Source organism: Chelon labrosus, assembly GCF_963514085.1.
Source record: "Chelon labrosus genome assembly, chromosome: 11".
Taxonomy (NCBI): Eukaryota; Metazoa; Chordata; class Actinopteri; order Mugiliformes; family Mugilidae; genus Chelon; species Chelon labrosus.
This window is the reverse complement of record NC_140344.1, coordinates 30,087,417-30,106,945: the sequence shown is the minus strand read 5'-3', so window position 1 is coordinate 30,106,945 and position 19,529 is coordinate 30,087,417. Positions and strand designations below refer to the sequence as shown.

The 19,529-nt window shown below is 50.2% G+C and overlaps 2 protein-coding genes across 3 annotated transcripts; one reads left to right on the top strand and one right to left on the bottom strand.

Annotated features, from left to right (window-relative positions):
* Window positions 1–694: 694 nt before the first annotated feature.
* On the top strand, window positions 695–3,800 carry LOC311496142 (BTB/POZ domain-containing protein kctd15-like). Its single transcript, XM_084555908.1, has 5 exons — window positions 695–767; window positions 1,645–1,820; window positions 1,908–2,052; window positions 3,141–3,443; window positions 3,565–3,800. Exons 1-5 carry the CDS (start codon window positions 741–743, stop codon window positions 3,724–3,726), a joined length of 813 nt encoding a protein of 270 aa, XP_084412034.1. The 5' UTR covers window positions 695–740; the 3' UTR covers window positions 3,727–3,800.
* An 86-nt stretch (window positions 3,801–3,886) lies between these two features.
* LOC311495102 (transcription initiation factor TFIID subunit 4-like) lies at window positions 3,887–19,149 on the bottom strand. 2 transcript variants are annotated; one of them, XM_084554434.1, is made up of 15 exons: window positions 17,909–19,149; window positions 15,530–15,696; window positions 14,433–14,516; window positions 14,164–14,340; window positions 13,094–13,216; window positions 10,912–11,001; window positions 9,513–9,707; window positions 9,337–9,409; window positions 8,403–8,505; window positions 7,755–7,924; window positions 7,376–7,506; window positions 7,048–7,173; window positions 6,785–6,841; window positions 6,404–6,526; window positions 3,887–5,564 (listed from the first exon to the last, which is right to left on the bottom strand). In XM_084554434.1, exons 1-15 carry the CDS (start codon window positions 19,041–19,043, stop codon window positions 5,403–5,405), a joined length of 2,916 nt encoding a protein of 971 aa, XP_084410560.1. In that variant the 5' UTR covers window positions 19,044–19,149; the 3' UTR covers window positions 3,887–5,402. The 2 variants fall into 2 exon arrangements, with proteins under 2 accessions (XP_084410560.1, XP_084410559.1); XM_084554433.1 differs by having other exon boundaries at window positions 14,164–14,343; window positions 17,909–19,148.
* Between the last annotated feature and the right edge of the window lie 380 nt (window positions 19,150–19,529).

The window sequence follows — 19,529 nt, the reverse complement described above, 5'->3', positions numbered from 1 at the left end:
CAGCGTCTCCATCAGATGTTTAAATCTTTAAACTGAGAACATGGTTCCCTGGTTCTGTGCAGGGTTCCTTTAAAGAACAGGAGTTTCAGCCTGAGGCCAGAGACATCAGACTGATTCACATTGTTAGTATGGCATATATATAAATATATATCATATAACTGTACATTATGACCTCTTTTATGTTTCATATATTACATTATATATATATATATTATTTAAAATACCCTGTTATATGATCAGAGTTGTATTTCTGGGAATAAACCCTGATCTCGGCTCAGATGAGGAGCAGAGAGCGGCTCCATGTGCGCAGCCTCCCGGCGCACATCTCCATCCTCAGTGCACCATAATTGAAATGGCGCATTTGTCCTCAGGCTGCGGGACGATGGACGTCATCTGTCCGCAGAGCCGGAGGACGTGGGGGGTCGGTGGGGGTCTAGGGGGAGGGGGTTCCGCTGCAGAGGGAGAGCCGGCCGAGGCTGCTGGTCTCCGGGAGGATGTGTCTGTTCTCTCCCAGAGACTCGCTGTAACCTAATCCTGGCCCCAGGGGTCTGGGGGGCCCCGGGGGTCTGAGGGGCCCCGGGCGACGCTCCTCTCTCAGTCCTCCCCTCTATTGTGGAGACGCGGACGGGCTGGTTCACACACACCGACACACTCCGGAGAACCCGGAGACTGAGGACGGTGAGTCCAGCCGGGACCCAGAGACCAGAAGCGGGGAGACGCAGCAGCTCGACGCCGCTCACATGTCGACCGTGTCGGTGTCCTCTCAGGTAAGACCGCTCCAGCCGGACGGTTCGACGTGTCTGAATACCACACCAGACTCCATTTTAAAAAACACTCGTTTTAAATCTTCGCTGGTTTAGAAAATAAATAGTCACAGAGCAGTAAAGCGTTAATGTAATATTAATATCATAACTCAGAGGTAAATTCGGCTCTCAGTAAATGATCTTAAGCGGAATATTCTTCCACTAAATCGGGACTTTTCTTGTTAGCTCGCCCGGTCCATCGCCTTCCAGCGTCGAGCCGCTGCTGTGGGTCTTGTGTGACTCTGATCGTAAAACGATCGAATTAAAATGTTCTCCAGTCAATGTTTATGTCCCGAATTCACCGGAAGGCCGAAATGTGTAGAGAAAGTGTCTCAAATAATTTAAGGTCAAACGCGGATTCCACCGATTAGCATCAGCGCCTTAAATGTTTAGATATTCTAATGGAGTCTGGTGTGCGTCGTTGGTCCATGTCAGGGAGAGAGACCGGTTTCCAAGAACGAGTTTACACGTGATCCGAATTCAATTCGATTTATTTTCAACAGTTAGTGTCTGTTGTGTGTTGTTGTGTGTTGATGTCTGTTGTGTGTTGATGTCTGTTGTGTGTTGTGTGTTGTTGTGTGTTGTGTGTTGTGTGTCTGTTGTGTGTCCTTGTGTGTTGTGTGTTGTTGTGTGTCTGTTGTGTGTCTGTTGTGTGTCCTTGTGTGTTGTGTGTTCCTGTGTGTTGTGTGTCTGTTGTCTGTTGTGTGTGTGTTGTGTGTTGTGTGTCTGTCCTTGTGTCTGTTGTGCGTCTCATGGTTCCAGTTCTTGTTCCAGTGTTTTGACTCTTCTTCTTCTTCTTCTTCTTCTTCTTCTTCTCCTCACCTGTTGTCCCCGGTGACAGGAGGGGCGGAGCCTGTCCAGGATGTCTCTGAGCCGCTCACCTGTGTCGCCCATGACGACCCAGGGCATCCCATCGCCCGCCCAGCTGACCAAAGCCAACGCCCCCGTCCACATCGACGTGGGTGGACACATGTACACCAGCAGCCTGGCCACGCTCACCAAGTTCCCTGAGTCCAGGTGAGTCACACCTGAGACCAGCTGTGGGCAGGTGAAAGGCACTGTGGGTAATGAAGTCCTCAGGGTTCTGACCGTGTCTGTGTCCAGGATCGGTCGTCTCTTCAGCGGCTCGGAGCCCATCGTGTTGGACAGTCTCAAGCAGCATTACTTCATCGACAGAGACGGAGACATCTTCAGATACGTCCTCAGCTTCCTGCGCACCTGCAAACTGCTGCTGCCCGAAGACTTCCAGGTACGTCCACCCTGTCCATTATGTCCATTATGTCCAGGAACATCCAGGTACGTCCACCCTGTCCAATATGTCCATCATGTCCAGGTACGTCCAGGTACGTCCAGGTACATCCACCCTGTCCAATATGTCCATCATGTCCAGGTACGTCCAGGTACGTCCACCCTGTCCAATATGTCCATCATGTCCAGGTACGTCCAGGTACGTCCACCCTGTCCAATATGTCCATCATGTCCATGAATGGAACAACTGATTATTGTCTCATCGTCTTGACTAAACTACTTCATGTTCATTTGTTTGTTCCAGCTGTTCTTGTTGAACAGAATCTCTGACCAGCCCGTCCCTCCCAGCCTGTCCCTCCCTGCTTGTCCCCAGCCCGTCCCTCCCTGCCCGTCCCCAGCCCGTCCCCTGCTTTTTAGAATACATTAGGAAATAAGTCAGTGTTTGTGTGGATCAGCTGTTCCTGTAGCAGAGGAGGCTTCTCCTTCAGCTGCACCAGCCGTGATGTCGACTGACAGCTGTTGACATTTTCCTCCAGACTGAACGAAACTCTGTTGGAAAAATGATCAGTTCAAAAAACTATGAACGTGTTCATGCACAACATTGGTCTGGACGCTGGTCTCACCTGTCTCTACCTGTCCTCACCGGTCTCACCTGTCTCTACCTGTCCTCACCGGTCTCACCTGTCTCGTTGTCTCGGTTAGTCGGCGTCCTCTCGTCAGAGCCGACGGCTGCAGCACCAGTGGGTTTAACTAAATGAATCCATGAATCTGCTGCTGTAGTTGGAGACGATGAGTCAAACGGCCCGAGGACACGTTCCTCTTCATAAAACACATCTACCCCTGCTACCCTGGGGGGTGGGGTGGGGTGGGGTGGGGTGGGGTGGGGCTGTGTGTGGGGGGGTAGGATATGAAGCCTCGGGCTAACGGAGTGAGAAAAAACACATCTCATCTCATCTCGGCTCCAAGAACCAGAAACAACTGAAACATCACTAAGATTTAATCAGATTTAAGGAGAAGAGTTGGTCTCAGAGGTCAGAGGTCAGGACGGTCCACTTCCTGTCTGAGATGTTCTACTTCCTGTCTGAACAGGACTTCCCCCAGCTGTACGAGGAGGCTCGTTTCTACCAGCTGACTCCGATGGTCCGGGAGCTGGAGCGCTGGCAGGCGGAGCGTGAGGCCCGGCGGGCGGCGCCCTGCGAGTGTCTGGTGGTCCGAGTAACGCCCGATCTGGGCGAGAGGATCGCGCTGAGCGGGGAGAAGGTTCTGATCGAGGAGGTCTTCCCGGAGACCGGAGACGTCATGTGTAACTCTGTGAACGCCGGCTGGAACCAGGACCCCACCCACGTGATCCGCTTCCCCCTGAACGGCTACTGCAGGCTGAACTCGGTGCAGGTCAGTGACCCTGAACGTTTATTCATAACATAAATAAACTCACTGATTCATTAGTTTAAAGCTTGAAGCCCCTCCCGCTGCACTGAACTCTGGGTAACTCCAGCGTCCGTCTGTCCTGCAGGTCCTTGAACGTCTCTTCCAGAAAGGCTTCAGCGTCAAGGCGTCCTGCGGTGGAGGCGTCGACTCGTCCCAGTTCAGCGAGTACGTCGTGTGTCGTGAGTTGCGTCTGAGTCGGTCCCTGAACAGCACCCCGATCCGGATCAAACAAGAACCTCTGGACTGAGGCCACACCTGGATCTGGATCTGGATCCAAACATCGGTCCGACTGTAAAGACTCAACAGTGACCCGCGTCTCTTTTTTATCTCTAATTTAATTCTTTTCTAAAGAGGCCGTCTGATGTCTCTGAACGGATAAAAACACAAACACAACACGTCTTCTTCTTTTCTTTATTTCTTTTTTAGCAAAGGTACAAACGGCTGTAAAACTGCATCAGGTTGAATTCAGAATCTAGGAAATATAAATAGTTGAAAAATCGAGTCCTTCCACAGACGAGTCGATGTGAACGCTCAGCTTCAGGCAGCGAGTCGAGCTAGTCGCTAACCAACCGAGAAAAGTAAAGACAGTTAAAGCGTTAAAAACCACAGAGTCCAAAACGGCTCCTTAAAAGCATCACAGGAGACAGACTGGTTCTGAAACGACATTCAGTTGAGACACAGATGAGCTAATAGTCATGTGACCCGTCAGCCATGATGAAGAGGAGGAGGAGGAGGAGGAGGAGGAATGATTGAAGGAAGCCTGAGTGAGTGACGTCTGTCTGAGAGCCAGCTCTCTGTCAGGAGGAACCTCCAGAGACTTAAAGGGACAGTTCACTAAAAATGAATGAATGAATAAGTTTAATGTTTGAAGATGAACGTATTAAAACCTCGTTTATTATCAATCAAGACACCATCAGCTTCTATCTGACTGATTATTATTAGTTTAGAACGTTTTAAAGTGAAGCCCTGATGACGTCTGTTCAGATAAATGTGGAACTGTCCCTTTAAGTGTCGCTGATGATTTCATGATTATCTCTCACACATTAAAACGACGACGTCCACGTTTCTGACTGCGTTCAGACGAGCACCGGCGTCCTGAGGTCAAGGTTCCCGCTCTGGTTCCCGCTCTGGTTCCCGTCCAGGTGTGAACCTTCAGAGCTGCACATTACTCACCCACACATTTAACTCCAACCAGACTTTACCGTCCAGTTCATCAACTAATTAGAGGTTCAGGTGCATTATGGGTAACAGGTGATAAAAAGTCGTTAGACGCTAACGAGGTCACTACGTCTTTAAATCTTCACTCAGACAGATGTCAGCTGACCACCAGACAGGAAGCAGCAGAGACAGGAACTATGAGCAGTCGACCACCAAGAACCTGAGATTGAGTCAACAAACCAGCTACAGTCAGCTGGAACAACACGCTACGAGCTAGCCTAGCCTGTTAGCCAGCTACACGCTAATGTAGCTTGTTAGCCAGCTACACGCTAATGTAGCCTGTTCAGCCAGCTACGAGCTAGCCTAGCCTGTTAGCCAGCTACGAGCTAACCTAGCCTGTTTAGCCAGCTACGAGCTAATGTAGCCTGTTCAGCCAGCTACGAGCTAGCCTAGCTTGTTAGCCAGCTACGAGCTAACCTAGCCTGTTTAGCCAGCTACGAGCTAATGTAGCCTGTTCAGCCAGCTACGAGCTAGCCTAGCCTGTTTAGCCAGCTACACGCTAATGTAGCCTGTTCAACCAGCTACGAGCTAGCCTAGCCTGTTTAGCCAGCTACACGCTAATGTAGCCTGTTCAACCAGAGCTAAGGTAGCCTGGTAGCAGTTAGCTCAGAGAGCCGTGTCGTCTGGAGTTAGTGGTGAGGCTGAGGCGTAATGTGCAGTCTGAGAGGAGGAGCTGACGATGAAGAGGAGGTGGAGGAGGAGGAGTCATTTGAGCAGAGCCTTGTAGAGCAGCAGAGAACGGGACGTGCTGCGCTCCTGCTCCAGACACAGGATGAAGTCCCTGAGGTTGACTCTGGTGATCCGCTGACGGAGCTGCTGCCGGGACGAGGACGGCGACGAGGACGAGGCACCTGAGCCTGACGCCACCTGGGGGACGAGGGGGGAGACAGAAGAGAGTCAGCAACGTGTCCCACAACACCTGAGACACCTGAAGGCAGCATTTATCGACGAGTGTCTCTGATCAGTTAAAACATCCAGATCTCAACTTTAGACGAAGGCTAGTGTTAGCTTAACCACGCTAATGCTAGGTGAAGTCTTTCAGGCTAACGTTAGCTTGTTTGGGGGGGGGGGGGGCAAGCACAGCTGCTGCATCTGAAAGTGAAATGCTGGATTTTTCTGTAGGGTCTCTTTGTTAGTGGGGGGCGGGGGGATGGGGGGCGGGCGCTCCAGGCAGTAACCCCCTCCCCGTCCATCCAGCCCCGAGCTCATTTACACAGAGCTCAATCTATGGCAGCCTGGAGGGGGAGGAGGGGGGAGTCACTCCTACAACCCCCCAGGCAGACTGTGACCCCCTTCACTCAACTCTCGTCACATTCACTAGATTACTGGGGGGAGGAGGGGGGTGGGGGGGGTCATGAGTGTCTGCCTGATATCAGCAGTAAATACCCTCCCTGGCCACTTCATTAGGTACACTAGTAAATGGGTTCTAATGTCAATATATTAGGAACACAGAACAGCTGAACAGAACCTTCACAGGTTTCACTGGTGTACCTAATGAAGTGGCCAGAGAGATGAGCAGGTCAGTGAAGGGTTCAGGTGCGTTCAGGTGCAGTAGGACTTTAACAGCAGCAGTAGACTACTGTTAGCATTGTCAGGCTGTTAGCTCAGCTAGCTAACTCTTCAGGGTTATATCTATCTGTGTCTCCAGCTTGTGTCTCCAGCTTGTGTCTCAGTGAGACCGGACCACAGCTGCATGGTTCTGGTACCTCGGTTCCGCTCGTGGCTCCTCCCGGTGAGTCCATCCTGCGTTTCTTGCGAGGCCCGATGGCGGCGAGCGCCGTGAGGTTGGCGTCACGCTGTCGCATCTGAGCGAGCTCCTGCTGCTGCATCTGAGAGGGACAAACAAGAGTCTTCAGTACCTCATCAACACATTAGGAGACTCTTTAGGAAAACCTTTTATCTTCACCAGGATCTACTCTGAGGAAACATCATGGTTCTAGGAATGTTCTTAGAGTTTGGTCTCTAGGAGCAAGAACCTTTAGGAACACGGGCCCTGATGTTTAAAGGTGTTTAACAGATGTTTAAAGGTGTTTAACAGATGTTTAAAGGTGTTTAACAGGTGTTTAACAGGTGTTTAACAGGTGTACCTCTTTGGCCTTCTGCTTCAGCCGAGCCTGCTCAGGATCTTCTTGTCTGGCTCGACTCTGGAGGAGAAACAATAATCACGTTGGAGGTGTAAGCATCAGACCTGTGACCATCTCCTGATGAACATCTTTAAAACTCATTCAGTGAAGAAGGAAGTCATTTTTCTGTCCTTTCAAAATAAAGCGCTTCATTTATAGAGTTGTGGAGGTGGAGGTGTGATCACACTAGGTCTGAATCCAGAGTGAAACCGGTTTGTTCTTCTCACCTTGGCCGCCTTCAGCAGCATCTCTCTCTCCTGCTCGTCCTTCCTCTGCTTCTCCATCCTCTCCAGCTGCTCGAAGAACCGGAGCTGAGAGCGAACGTCAGACGTTTGTTCATGATGCTCTTCATCCTGGAGGAGGGAGAGGAGGAGGGAGAGGGGGGAGAGGAGGAGGGAGGGGGGGAGAGGAGGAGGGAGAGGAGGAAGAGGAGGGAGAAAACAACAATAAACACACACGGACCAGACTCCATTCAAATATCTGCCACTTTAAGTCAATAACTATTCCTGATGCGTCTGTTCATCTTTAATCTAATCTGGAGCGCCGGGGTCTTGCCTTCCCGCCGTCTGTGCGATGCTGAGCGACGACCGTGACCTTCTCCAGCAGCGAGCGCAGTCTGGTCTGGGTGGCGTGGGAGATGAAGTTCACCACCTCCAGAGGAACCTCGCTGACTCCCAGCTTCTTGGCTGAGGACGAGAGACAACGTCACCAACACAGGAAACCTCAACTCTGTCTGTCTTCTAGGAAGACACACCCACTGTTCTTCTTCTGTGGTTCTGAACACTCAGGCAGGAAACACAGAAGAAGAACTATCTACAGGTTTTACAGGAAGAGAAGAAGAGTTCCAGCAGATTTGAGCCAATCAGACCGAAATAATCAAGCGCTGCTGGATGGATTGAGTCTCCATGGCAACGACAGAGAGACAGAGACAGACCCGTGTCCAGGATGCGGCGGTGCAGCAGACCCGTGGGCAGGAAGGACTCGTCCTTACAGGACCGGATCTTAGTGCCGACCAGCTCCGAGCTTGTTGCTAGGATACGGGCGTTTTCCTCATTGAGGTTGACGCCGGCCATGGACGCCACGTCGTTGATGTCATCGTCATCTCTGAGGACGACAGGACAGATAATTAATGAGTGATCTGAAGGGACATGGTTGGTCCCCTGAACTGTCTGATGATGGTTGAACCTGAGGGACATGCTGCCCCCTGCTGGACGCTATGAGGACGGACATGATGGCTGAACCTGAGGGACATGCTGCCCCTGCTGGACGCTATGAGGACGGACATGATGGCTGAACCTGAGGGACATGCTGCCCCCTGCTGGACGCTATGAGGACGGACATGATGGCTGAACCTGAGGGACATGCTGCCCCCTGCTGGACGCTATGAGGACGGACATGATGGCTGAACCTGAGGGACATGCTGCCCCCTGCTGGACGCTATGAGGACGGACATGATGGCTGAACCTGAGGGACATGCTGCCCCCTGCTGGACGCTATGAGGACGGACATGATGGCTGAACCTGAGGGACATGCTGCCCCCTGCTGGACGCTATGAGGACGGACATGAGGAGCACTGACTCACCTGAATGTCCCGCCCCCAGGGTCGCTCAGCTTCTTCTGATTGGCCTGAGCTGCCAGGTTCACAGGACTTTTTCCTGCAATGGTTGTGGGTCTCACAAGTGTCCCTGAAAAAGAAAGTGATGGTTGTTAGTGTGATGATCTGCTGCCATCTAGTGACGTAGTGAAACTTTAAAATTGGTTTAAAGTTAGTGTATTTACTTTTATTTATATTTTACACTTGACTTCTTCAACTGTTACAGTGATAAATAAAGTAGACATTAAGCCTTTCAGTAAAATAAAAATGATCTTGTCCCGATGAAATAATCCCCAAACAGATTTCAATAATAAACAAAAATAATATATTAAATGTTTCTGTCATTCATCACTGTATATTAACTTCAGAGATGAACCCTTAATAACCCCTGACTACACGTCCAGTCTTCATCTTCATCATCTTCATCATCATCATCATCATCATCATCACAGAGGGACCCTGTGTCTGGTGCTGATGTTGTACACAACACTACTACGCTGCATGCTCCCTGGGGTGAAGGCACAGCGTCTCCATTTAATTAGTATTTATTATAATTATTCATTTTCAAAGTATCCACAATGTATTTGTTAAATAATATTTGTTTTTTATTTGTTGTGGCTCAGATTAGAGAATAAAGTGACGCCATGTTGGCTCTTCCACCCACAGTGTGACATGTTGTCCCATTTAGAGCGCTGGTAATCTGGATTTGGTAATCCTGAAAACTGGATCTGGATCAGGGTGATCCAATCCAATGTTGCTTTGAAAAACCGGTATAAACGTAAAACGGATTACCTGATCCTGGATAACAAAGAACGGGATTTCCAAATCCAGATCGTTTTGATCCAGATTAAATTTGAACAACTGGAGATAAACTGACTCTGAATGTGTCTTTAGTCTCTGGACTGAACAGGTAAAAACTCACCTGGAGGTCTGAAGTGACCCACGACAACATGTGGACGAGTCTGAAGAGTCTGGACTCCTGGTCTGCTCACAGCCTGGAGGAGAGACGGCTTCATCATCATCATCATCTTTTTTACTCATTTCTAATTTAAACCACGTGGGTGAAGCGCAGGTAGAAACACCTGCTGATCACTGTACCAGAGTTGCTGTGCTTGTGATTGGTGCGTTGAGGCGGACGGCGCCGCCCGTCGGGCTGATGGGAAGCCGTGGTCGGATGGCGGTGGTGGTGACAGAGCCGGGGGCGGCCAGGGGTGGGGCAGAGGTGCTGGGGGGGGCGGTCATCAGAGACTGTTGGCTGCTGAGGAGAGACTGACGAAGGGCAGGAAGGCTTTTCTGAGGAGACACGGAGAATTCACATCAACACAATGTGTAGCAGCAGCAGCAGCTGTAGTATTAGTGTCAGTATCAGTAGTACTGGTACTAGAGGTACTAGTACTAATACTACAGCAGCAGTGGCTGTAGTATTAGTATCAGTATCAGTAGTACTGGTACTAGAGGTACTAGTACTAATACTACAGCAGCAGTGGCTGTAGTATTAGTGTCAGTATCAGTAGTACTGGTACTAGAGGTACTAGTACTAATACTACAGCAGCAGTGGCTGTAGTATTAGTGTCAGTATCAGTAGTACTGGTACTAGAGGTACTAGTAGTAATACTACAGCAGCAGCAGCGGCTGTAGTATTAGTATCAGTATCAGTAGTACTGGTACTAGAGGTACTAGTACTAATACTACAGCAGCAGTGGCTGTAGTATTAGTATCAGTATCAGTAGTACTGGTACTAGAGGTACTAGTACTAATACTACAGCAGCAGTGGCTGTAGTATTAGTGTCAGTATCAGTAGTACTGGTACTAGAGGTACTAGTAGTAATACTACAGCAGCAGTGGCTGTAGTATTAGTATCAGTATCAGTAGTACTGGTACTAGAGGTACTAGTAGTAATACTACAGCAGCAGCAGTGGCTGTAGTATCAGTATCAGTATCAGTAGTACTGGTACTAGAGGTACTAGTACTAATACTACAGCAGCAGTGGCTGTAGTATTAGTGTCAGTATCAGTAGTACTGGTACTAGAGGTACTAGTACTAATACTACAGCAGCAGTGGCTGTAGTATTAGTATCAGTATCAGTAGTACTGGTACTAGAGGTACTAGTAGTAATACTACAGCAGCAGCAGTGGCTGTAGTATCAGTATCAGTATCAGTAGTACTGGTACTAGAGGTACTAGTACTAATACTACAGCAGCAGTGGCTGTAGTATTAGTGTCAGTATCAGTAGTACTGGTACTAGAGGTACTAGTACTAATACTACAGCAGCAGCAGCTGTAGTATCAGTATCAGTATCAGTAGTACTGGTACTAGAGGTACTAGTAGTAATACTACAGCAGCAGCAGCTGTAGTATCAGTATCAGTATCAGTAGTACTGGTACTAGAGGTACTAGTAGTAATACTACAGCAGCAGCAGCAGCTGTAGTATTAGTATCAGTATCAGTAGTACCAGTACTAGAGGTACTAGTAGTAGTAATAGTAAGGTGAGCGGTACCTTGAGGAAGGGGATGAGGTAGGGTTGAGGGGAGGACTTCAGCTCAGCCTGCAGCCGAGTGGTGAACTCCTCTGGCTCGATCTTAGCATCCTGGACACACATGAACACACATGAACACACATGAACACACATGGACACACATGGACACACATGAACACACACATGAACACACATGGACACACATGGACACACATGGACACAGACGTGGATGGACACATGAACACACACATGGATGGACACATGGACACACACATGGACACACATGGACACACACATGAACACACATGAACACACACATGGATGGACACATGGACACACACATGGACACACATGGACACACACATGAACACACATGAACACACACATGAACACACATGGACACATGGACACAGACGTGGATGGACACATGGACACACACATGAACACACATGGACACATGAACACACACATGGATGGACACATGGACACACATGGACACACACATGGACACACATGAACACACACATGAACACACATGGACACATGAACACACACATGGATGGACACATGGACACACATGGACACACACATGGACACACATGAACACACACATGAACACACATGGACACACATGGACACACATGGACACACACATGGACACACATGAACACACATGAACACACACATGAACACACACATGAACACACATGGACACACACATGGACACACATGGACACACACATGAACACACATGGACACACACATGGACACACATGGACACACACATGGACACACATGAACACACATGAACACACACATGAACACACACATGAACACACATGGACACACATGAACACACACATGAACACACACATGAACACACATGAACACACACATGAACACACATGGACACATGGACACAGACGTGGATGGACACATGGACACACACATGAACACACATGGACACATGAACACACACATGGATGGACACATGGACACACATGGACACACACATGAACACACACATGAACACACATGAACACACACATGGACACACATGGACACACATGAACACACATGAACACACACATGAACACACACATGGACACACATGGACACATGGACACATGGACACACATGAACACACACATGAACACACATGAACACACATGAACACACACATGAACACATGAACACACATGGACACATGGACACATGGACACAGACGTGAATGGACACATGAACACACACATGGATGGACACATGGACACACATGAACACACATGAACACACATGAACACACACATGGATGGACACATGGACACACATGGACACACACATGAACACACACATGAACACACATGAACACACACATGGACACACATGGACACATGGACACACATGGACACACATGAACACACATGAACACACACATGGACACACATGGACACATGGACACATGGACACATGGACACACATGAACACACACATGAACACACACATGAACACACACATGAACACACATGGACACATGGACACATGGACACAGACGTGAATGGACACATGAACACACACATGGACACACATGGACACATGGACACACATGGACACACATGAACACACACATGAACACACATGAACACACACATGAACACACATGGACACATGGACACAGACGTGGATGGACACATGGACACACACATGGATGGACACATGGACACACATGGACACATGGACACACATGGACACACATGAACACACACATGAACACACATGAACACACACATGAACACATGAACACACACATGGATGGACACATGGACACACATGGACACACATGAACACACACATGAACACACATGAACACACACATGGATGGACACATGGACACACATGGACACATGGACACACATGGACACACATGAACACACACATGAACACACACATGGACACACATGGACACATGGACACATGGACACACATGGACACATGGACACATGGACACAGACGTGAATGGACACATGAACACACACATGGATGGACACATGGACACACATGGACACACATGAACACACATGGACACATGGACACAGACGTGGATGGACACATAAACACACACATGGACACACATGGACACACATGGACACACATGGACACAGACGTGGATGGACACATGACTCCTCCTCTTGTAGGAAGAACTTACGAGCAGGTCCTGGACCAGGCCTTTCACATTCTTGGAGGTATCTGGGGAGGGGGAGTTATGGGACGCCAGCTTGATGAGCGTCGCCAGGAAGTTCTTACATTTCTTCACGTTCTCTTGCATCTCCTGTTGAGAACCAGCAGACGTTTGATCAAACTAACACGTACGATCAAACTAACGCGTACGATCAAACTAACAGGTACGATCAAACTAACGCGTACGATCAAACTAACGCGTACGATCAAACTAACAGGTACGATCAAACTAACGCGTACGATCGTAAGATCAAACTAACACGTACGATCAAACTAACAGGTACGATCAAACTAACGCGTACGATCAAACTAACAGGTACGATCAAACTAACAGGTACGATCAAACTAACGCGTACGATCGTACGATCAAACTAACACGTACGATCGTACGATCAAACTAACACGTACGATCAAACTAACACGTACGATCAAACTAACAGGTACGATCGTACGATCAAACTAACGCGTACGATCGTACGATCAAACTAACACGTACGATCAAACTAACACGTACGATCAAACTAACAGGTACGATCAAACTAACGCGTACGATCGTACGATCAAACTAACACGTACGATCAAACTAACACGTACGATCGTACGATCAAACTAACACGTACGATCAAACTAACACGTACGATCGTACGATCAAACTAACACGTACGATCAAACTAACACGTACGATCAAACTAACGCGTACGATCGTACGATCAAACTAACACGTACGATCGTACGATCAAACTAACACGTACGATCGTACGATCAAACTAACACGTACGATCGTACGATCAAACTAACACGTATGATCAAACTAACACGTACGATCAAACTAACGCGTACGATCGTACGATCAAACTAACGCGTACGATCGTACGATCAAACTAACAGGTACGATCAAACTAACAGGTACGATCAAACTAACGCGTACGATCGTACGATCAAACTAACAGGTACGATCAAACTAACAGGTACGATCAAACTAACACGTACGATCAAACTAACACGTACGTCTAAACTGTCTGAATGAACTAAACCGACCTGCGACACCACGGTGACTCTGGCAGCGGCAGCGGTAGGGGTGGGGTTGGTGCTGGTTGGGGGGGCGGACGGCGTCCCGGCAGGTTTGGCTACAGGCGTCCCCCCTGCTGTGATCACTGTCGCAGCCTTTGGAGGAATTTTCACCGACACGGCACCGCTGGGGGCCACGGTGAGGGCCTTCTGGAGACAGCAGCACAGATCAGTTAGCTATGACCGACCTTCAGAGGACACCGCGGGACAAACAGGTGGGAAGACACGGAGACACACACCTGGACAGACGTGGTGGCGGGAGACTGGACCATCCTGGTCTGAGTGGCAGAGGCCAGGCGGACGGTCTGAGGCGTACCAGGCGCCTGCAGGCGACAGAGAGGGAAAAGTCTGAACCATTAACAACTTTATTGACTCCTGGTCTGATGTCAACAGAGGAGTCAGAGGAGTCAGGAGCAGGGAGTCAGGAGCAGAGGAGTCAGAGGAGCAGAGGAGTCAGAGGAGTCAGAGGAGTCAGGAGCAGAGGAGTCAGGAGCAGGGGAGTCAGAGGAGTCAGAGGAGTCAGGAGCAGGGGAGTCAGAGGAGTCAGGAGCAGAGGAGTCAGGAGCAGAGGAGTCAGAGGAGTCAGGAGCAGGGGAGCAGGGGAGTCAGGAGCAGAGGAGTCAGAGGAGCAGAGGAGTCAGGAGCAGGGGAGTCAGAGGAGTCAGAGGAGTCAGGAGCAGTCAGGAGCAGGGGAGTCAGAGGAGTCAGAGGAGTCAGGAGCAGAGGAGTCAGAGGAGTCAGGAGCAGAGGAGTCAGAGGAGTCAGAGGAGCAGGGGAGTCAGGAGCAGAGGAGTCAGAGGAGTCAGGAGCAGAGGAGTCAGGAGCAGGGGAGTCAGAGGAGTCAGGAGCAGAGGAGCAGGGGAGTCAGAGGAGTCAGAGGAGTCAGAGGAGTCAGAGGAGTCAGAGGAGCAGGGGAGTCAGGAGCAGAGGAGTCAGAGGAGTCAGGAGCAGAGGAGTCAGAGGAGTCAGAGGAGCAGGGGAGTCAGGAGCAGAGGAGTCAGAGGAGTCAGGAGCAGAGGAGTCAGAGGAGTCAGAGGAGCAGGGGAGTCAGGAGCAGAGGAGTCAGAGGAGTCAGGAGCAGAGGAGTCAGAGGAGTCAGGAGCAGAGGAGTCAGAGGAGTCAGGAGCAGAGGAGCAGGGGAGTCAGAGGAGTCAGAGGAGTCAGAGGAGCAGGGGAGCAGGGGAGCAGGGGCCCGAGACAGGTGATGTTCCAGAGTTTATTCCAACCTTCAGTCTGGGCGTACTGAGAACCTGGGGGCCCTTTAACACTTGTCAGAACGAGTTTAACCATGAACAGACCCACCCTGGGACCGGACCCACCCTGGGACCGGACCTACCGTGGTGGCGGTGCTGACCCGGATGGTGGTGGTGGCCGTGGGCGTAGCGGGTCTCTGGGTGATGTTGGTCACCGTCTGGCTCTGCTGAGTCTTGGCCTGAGCCTGAGCCAGAACCTGCTGGGGAACCATGACCAACTGACCCGTTTCGGTCCGGACCAGAACCATACCTGGAGGAGGAGAGAATAGATCAGTATTCTGAGGTAAAACGTTCTGAACAGATTCAAGGACCAACCCAACTTTGTTTGGATCAAGCCAGAGATGGAACCACTTCTATTCTCAGCAGAACTTCAGATGTTCTGAGAGATGAGCGTTATAAACGATATTTAGCGGAAAAAGCGTTCTGAGTAAATGAAGAAAACATCAGAACAAAATCAGAGTCAGGACGTCCTGAATCAGTCCAACGTCATTTTAATGTTCTGATCCGGTTCCGTCTGCAGCTTCAACTGAAGTTCTCTGATGGTTTCCTCTGTTAACAAAGTTCTCACGTTTTTAAATCGACTCATCGATCGATCGTCTATAAAATATAAAAAAAATATGAGAAAACTTCTCAGAACCAAACGAGATCCTGATCATGTGACCGTCAGGTGACCCGACAGGTGTCTAGGGAGGTTCTGATCAGTGTCGGACTGATTCAGGCATTTTTAAACTCATCAGATCAAGTTTCAGCCAAGTCTGATCTTTAGTAGTTATTTGATATAAGGTCTGATATAAAACCAGAACCACGTCCCTGCAGCATCAAGACCTCTTCTTCTGTTTAAGTAGTGGTTGGCTAATGCTAATGCTAATGCTAACGTTAGAACCCAGTGTGTATCCATGTGTGCTGTGTAGATGAAGGTCGTCCTCTGTTAGTCAGTAACTAGTGTGGATGTGTGGTGAGGTGGTAGTAGTTGATCATCTGAACAGAATCCATGGAGTCCACTCAGTCAAAGGCTGCACCCAAACAACAACAACAAACACTGAACGTTTAAGACAAGGAAGACAAGGAAGACAAGGACAGACTTTAGGAAGACACAGGAGACCAACTCTAGGAGAAGACAAGGAAGACAAGGACAGACTTTAGGAAGACACAGGAGACCAACTCTAGGAGAAGACAAGGAAGACAAGGACAGACTTTAGGAAGCTACAGGAGACCAACTCCAGGAGAAGACAAGGAAGACAAGGACAGACTTTAGGAAGACACAGGAGACCAGCTCTAGGAGAAGACAAGGAAGACAAGGACAGACTTTAGGAAGACACAGGAGACCAACTCTAGGAGAAGACAAGGAAGACAAGGACAGACTTTAGGAAGCTACAGGAGACCAACTCCAGGAGAAGACAAGGAAGACAAGGACAGACTTTAGGAAGACACAGGAGACCAGCTCTAGGAGAAGACAAGGAAGACAAGGACAGACTTTAGGAAGACACAGGAGACCAACTCTAGGAGAAGACAAGGAAGACAAGGACAGACTTTAGGAAGCTACAGGAGACCAACTCTAGGAGAAGACAAGGACAGACTTTAGGAAGACACAGGAGACCAACTCTAGGAGAAGACAAGGAAGACAAGGACAGACTTTAGGAAGCTACAGGAGACCAACTCTAGGAGAAGACAAGGAAGACAAGGACAGACTTTAGGAAGACACAGGAGACCAACTCTAGGAGAAGACAAGGAAGACAAGGACAGACTTTAGGAAGCTACAGGAGACCAACTCTAGGAGAAGACAAGGAAGACAAGGACAGACTTTAGGACGCTACAGGAGACCAACTCTAGGAGAAGACAAGGACAGACTTTAGGACGCTACAGGAGACCAACTCTAGGAGAAGACAAGGAAGACAAGGACAGACTTTAGGACGCTACAGGAGACCAACTCTAGGAGAAGACAAGGACAGACTTTAGGACGCTACAGGAGACCAACTCTAGGAGAAGACAAGGAAGACAAGGACAGACTTTAGGAAGACACAGGAGACCAACTCTAGGAGAAGACAAGGACAGACTTTAGGACGCTACAGGAGACCAACTCTAGGAGAAGACAAGGACAGACTTTAGGAAGCTACAGGAGACCAACTCTAGGAGAAGACAAGGAAGACAAGGACAGACTTTAGGAAGCTACAGGAGACCAACTCTAGGAGAAGACAAGGAAGACAAGGACAGACTTTAGGAAGACACAGGAGACCAACTCTAGGAGAAGACAAGGAAGACAAGGACAGACTTTAGGAAGACACAGGAGACCAACTCTAGGAGAAGACAAGGAAGACAAGGACAGACTTTAGGAAGCTACAGGAGACCAACTCTAGGAGAAGACAAGGACAGACTTTAGGACGCTACAGGAGACCAACTCTAGGACATTTAGGACCAGAGGGGGACGTCCCTACAGGTGACCATCAGGTAATGAAGCCTCTCACCAGCAGGCATGCTGAATCCTGGGGGTAGCTGGATGGTGGTCTGCTGCTGGGGCCGGACCGCCAGCGCCGGCTGAGGAGCGACCCCCCGGGTGGAGGTGGCCACCAGCCCGGGTCTCTGCTGCTGGATGGAGGTGGCCACCACCGGAGCGCCCGGCGGCCTCACCACGGCCACCGTGGCAGGTTGAACCACCCCGTTCACCGTAGGCTTGGCCCCCAGCGTCACCACGGCCCCCGAGCTCGTCTGAGTCTGGCTGACGGGGGCCTGGGCTGCAGCCGGAGGGGGGGTGCTGGTCAGGATGACGGAGCCCCCAGAGACGGGCTGGCTGGGCACCAGCATTTTGGTGTGCATCACGGGGGTGCTGTGGTTCAACACCTGGCTGGAGGGGCCGCCCTGGGTCACCAGCGGGGCCCCTTTAGGGTCCACTCCGTTCTGGGCGCCTGGGGCCGGGCTGGGGTGTCTCTGCGGGGCCACGGCGGGGGAGCCCGCCGAAGCCTGGGGGAAGCCGGGCTGAGCGGCCATGGGGGCGATGATGGCGGAGCCGCCCGCGCTGACCGCACTGATCACGGAGCTGGTCCCGGCGGGAGGAGGCGCAGCGGGCGAGTTGACCAACTTCACCGCCCCGCCGTTCAAACTTTGGACGCCGGGGGAGGAGGAGGTCCGGACCGACTCCGCCGCGGGGACCACGGAGGCGCCTGGAGCCGCGCTCGGAGCCTGGACGGCAGCCCGGAGGAAGCTAGGGGCGGCGGGCTGACTGGTCAAAGTTACGGGTCCCGGTCCGGAGGAAACAGGCTGCGGGGAGGCTCCGGTAGTCACCGCGGCCCCGGCGCCGGCTGCGGAGGTAGACGAGGACAAGGTTCTGCCGGACAGCGGCTCATTAGCGCCGGGTTCCTGGGTCAAGCCCGCTTTCGGATGTCCTTGTTGCGGTTGTTCCACGGACCCCAGTTGATCGCGCACTTTCCCTGAGAAGTGTTCGGCGGCGGCTGGAGCTGCCTCCCGCTTCGCTTCGGGATAAGAAGCGGACAGAGTCTTTCTGTCGCCCAGCTGAGACTCCAGGGAGCCAACGAGGTCGCTCACCGCTTTCTCATCCACCTCATTGAAGAGCATGTCCTCCAGTGGGTCGGAGGCTCCCGCCATCTTTGATGTTAGACCGTTGTGCAAATCGTATTTTAGAATGTACGCATGCGCGGACGCCGAGGCTCGATTTAGCGCATAGAAATAGAAGACACAGATTTTCCAACTCAGCTGCGGTTCTCCGTGTGTTTTCCTTCTCACGCTCAGGTGTGTCTGCAGGAAAAACCGGAATCAAGTCTAAAACGGTTTTATAGTCCAGCTGTGCAGGAATTTATCTAAACTAAGAAAGGATTTGAAGGTAAAGTCACGTGACTGGACGTGGTGCGTGTTTGACTCGTAGACTAAAGATACAGAACATACACACATACATATATATGTGTGTTTATATTTTATTTATTTAGTTATTCTCTGGCAGTTTACTGCAGCTCAGTGTCCCTAATGAACTGACAGACTACTTTACTCCTGAGGAGTAAAATCAAGCAGGAAGAAGAACCACATTGTGTATATTATGATAAATACGGTAACTGCTGATGACTGGTTAACAAGGCG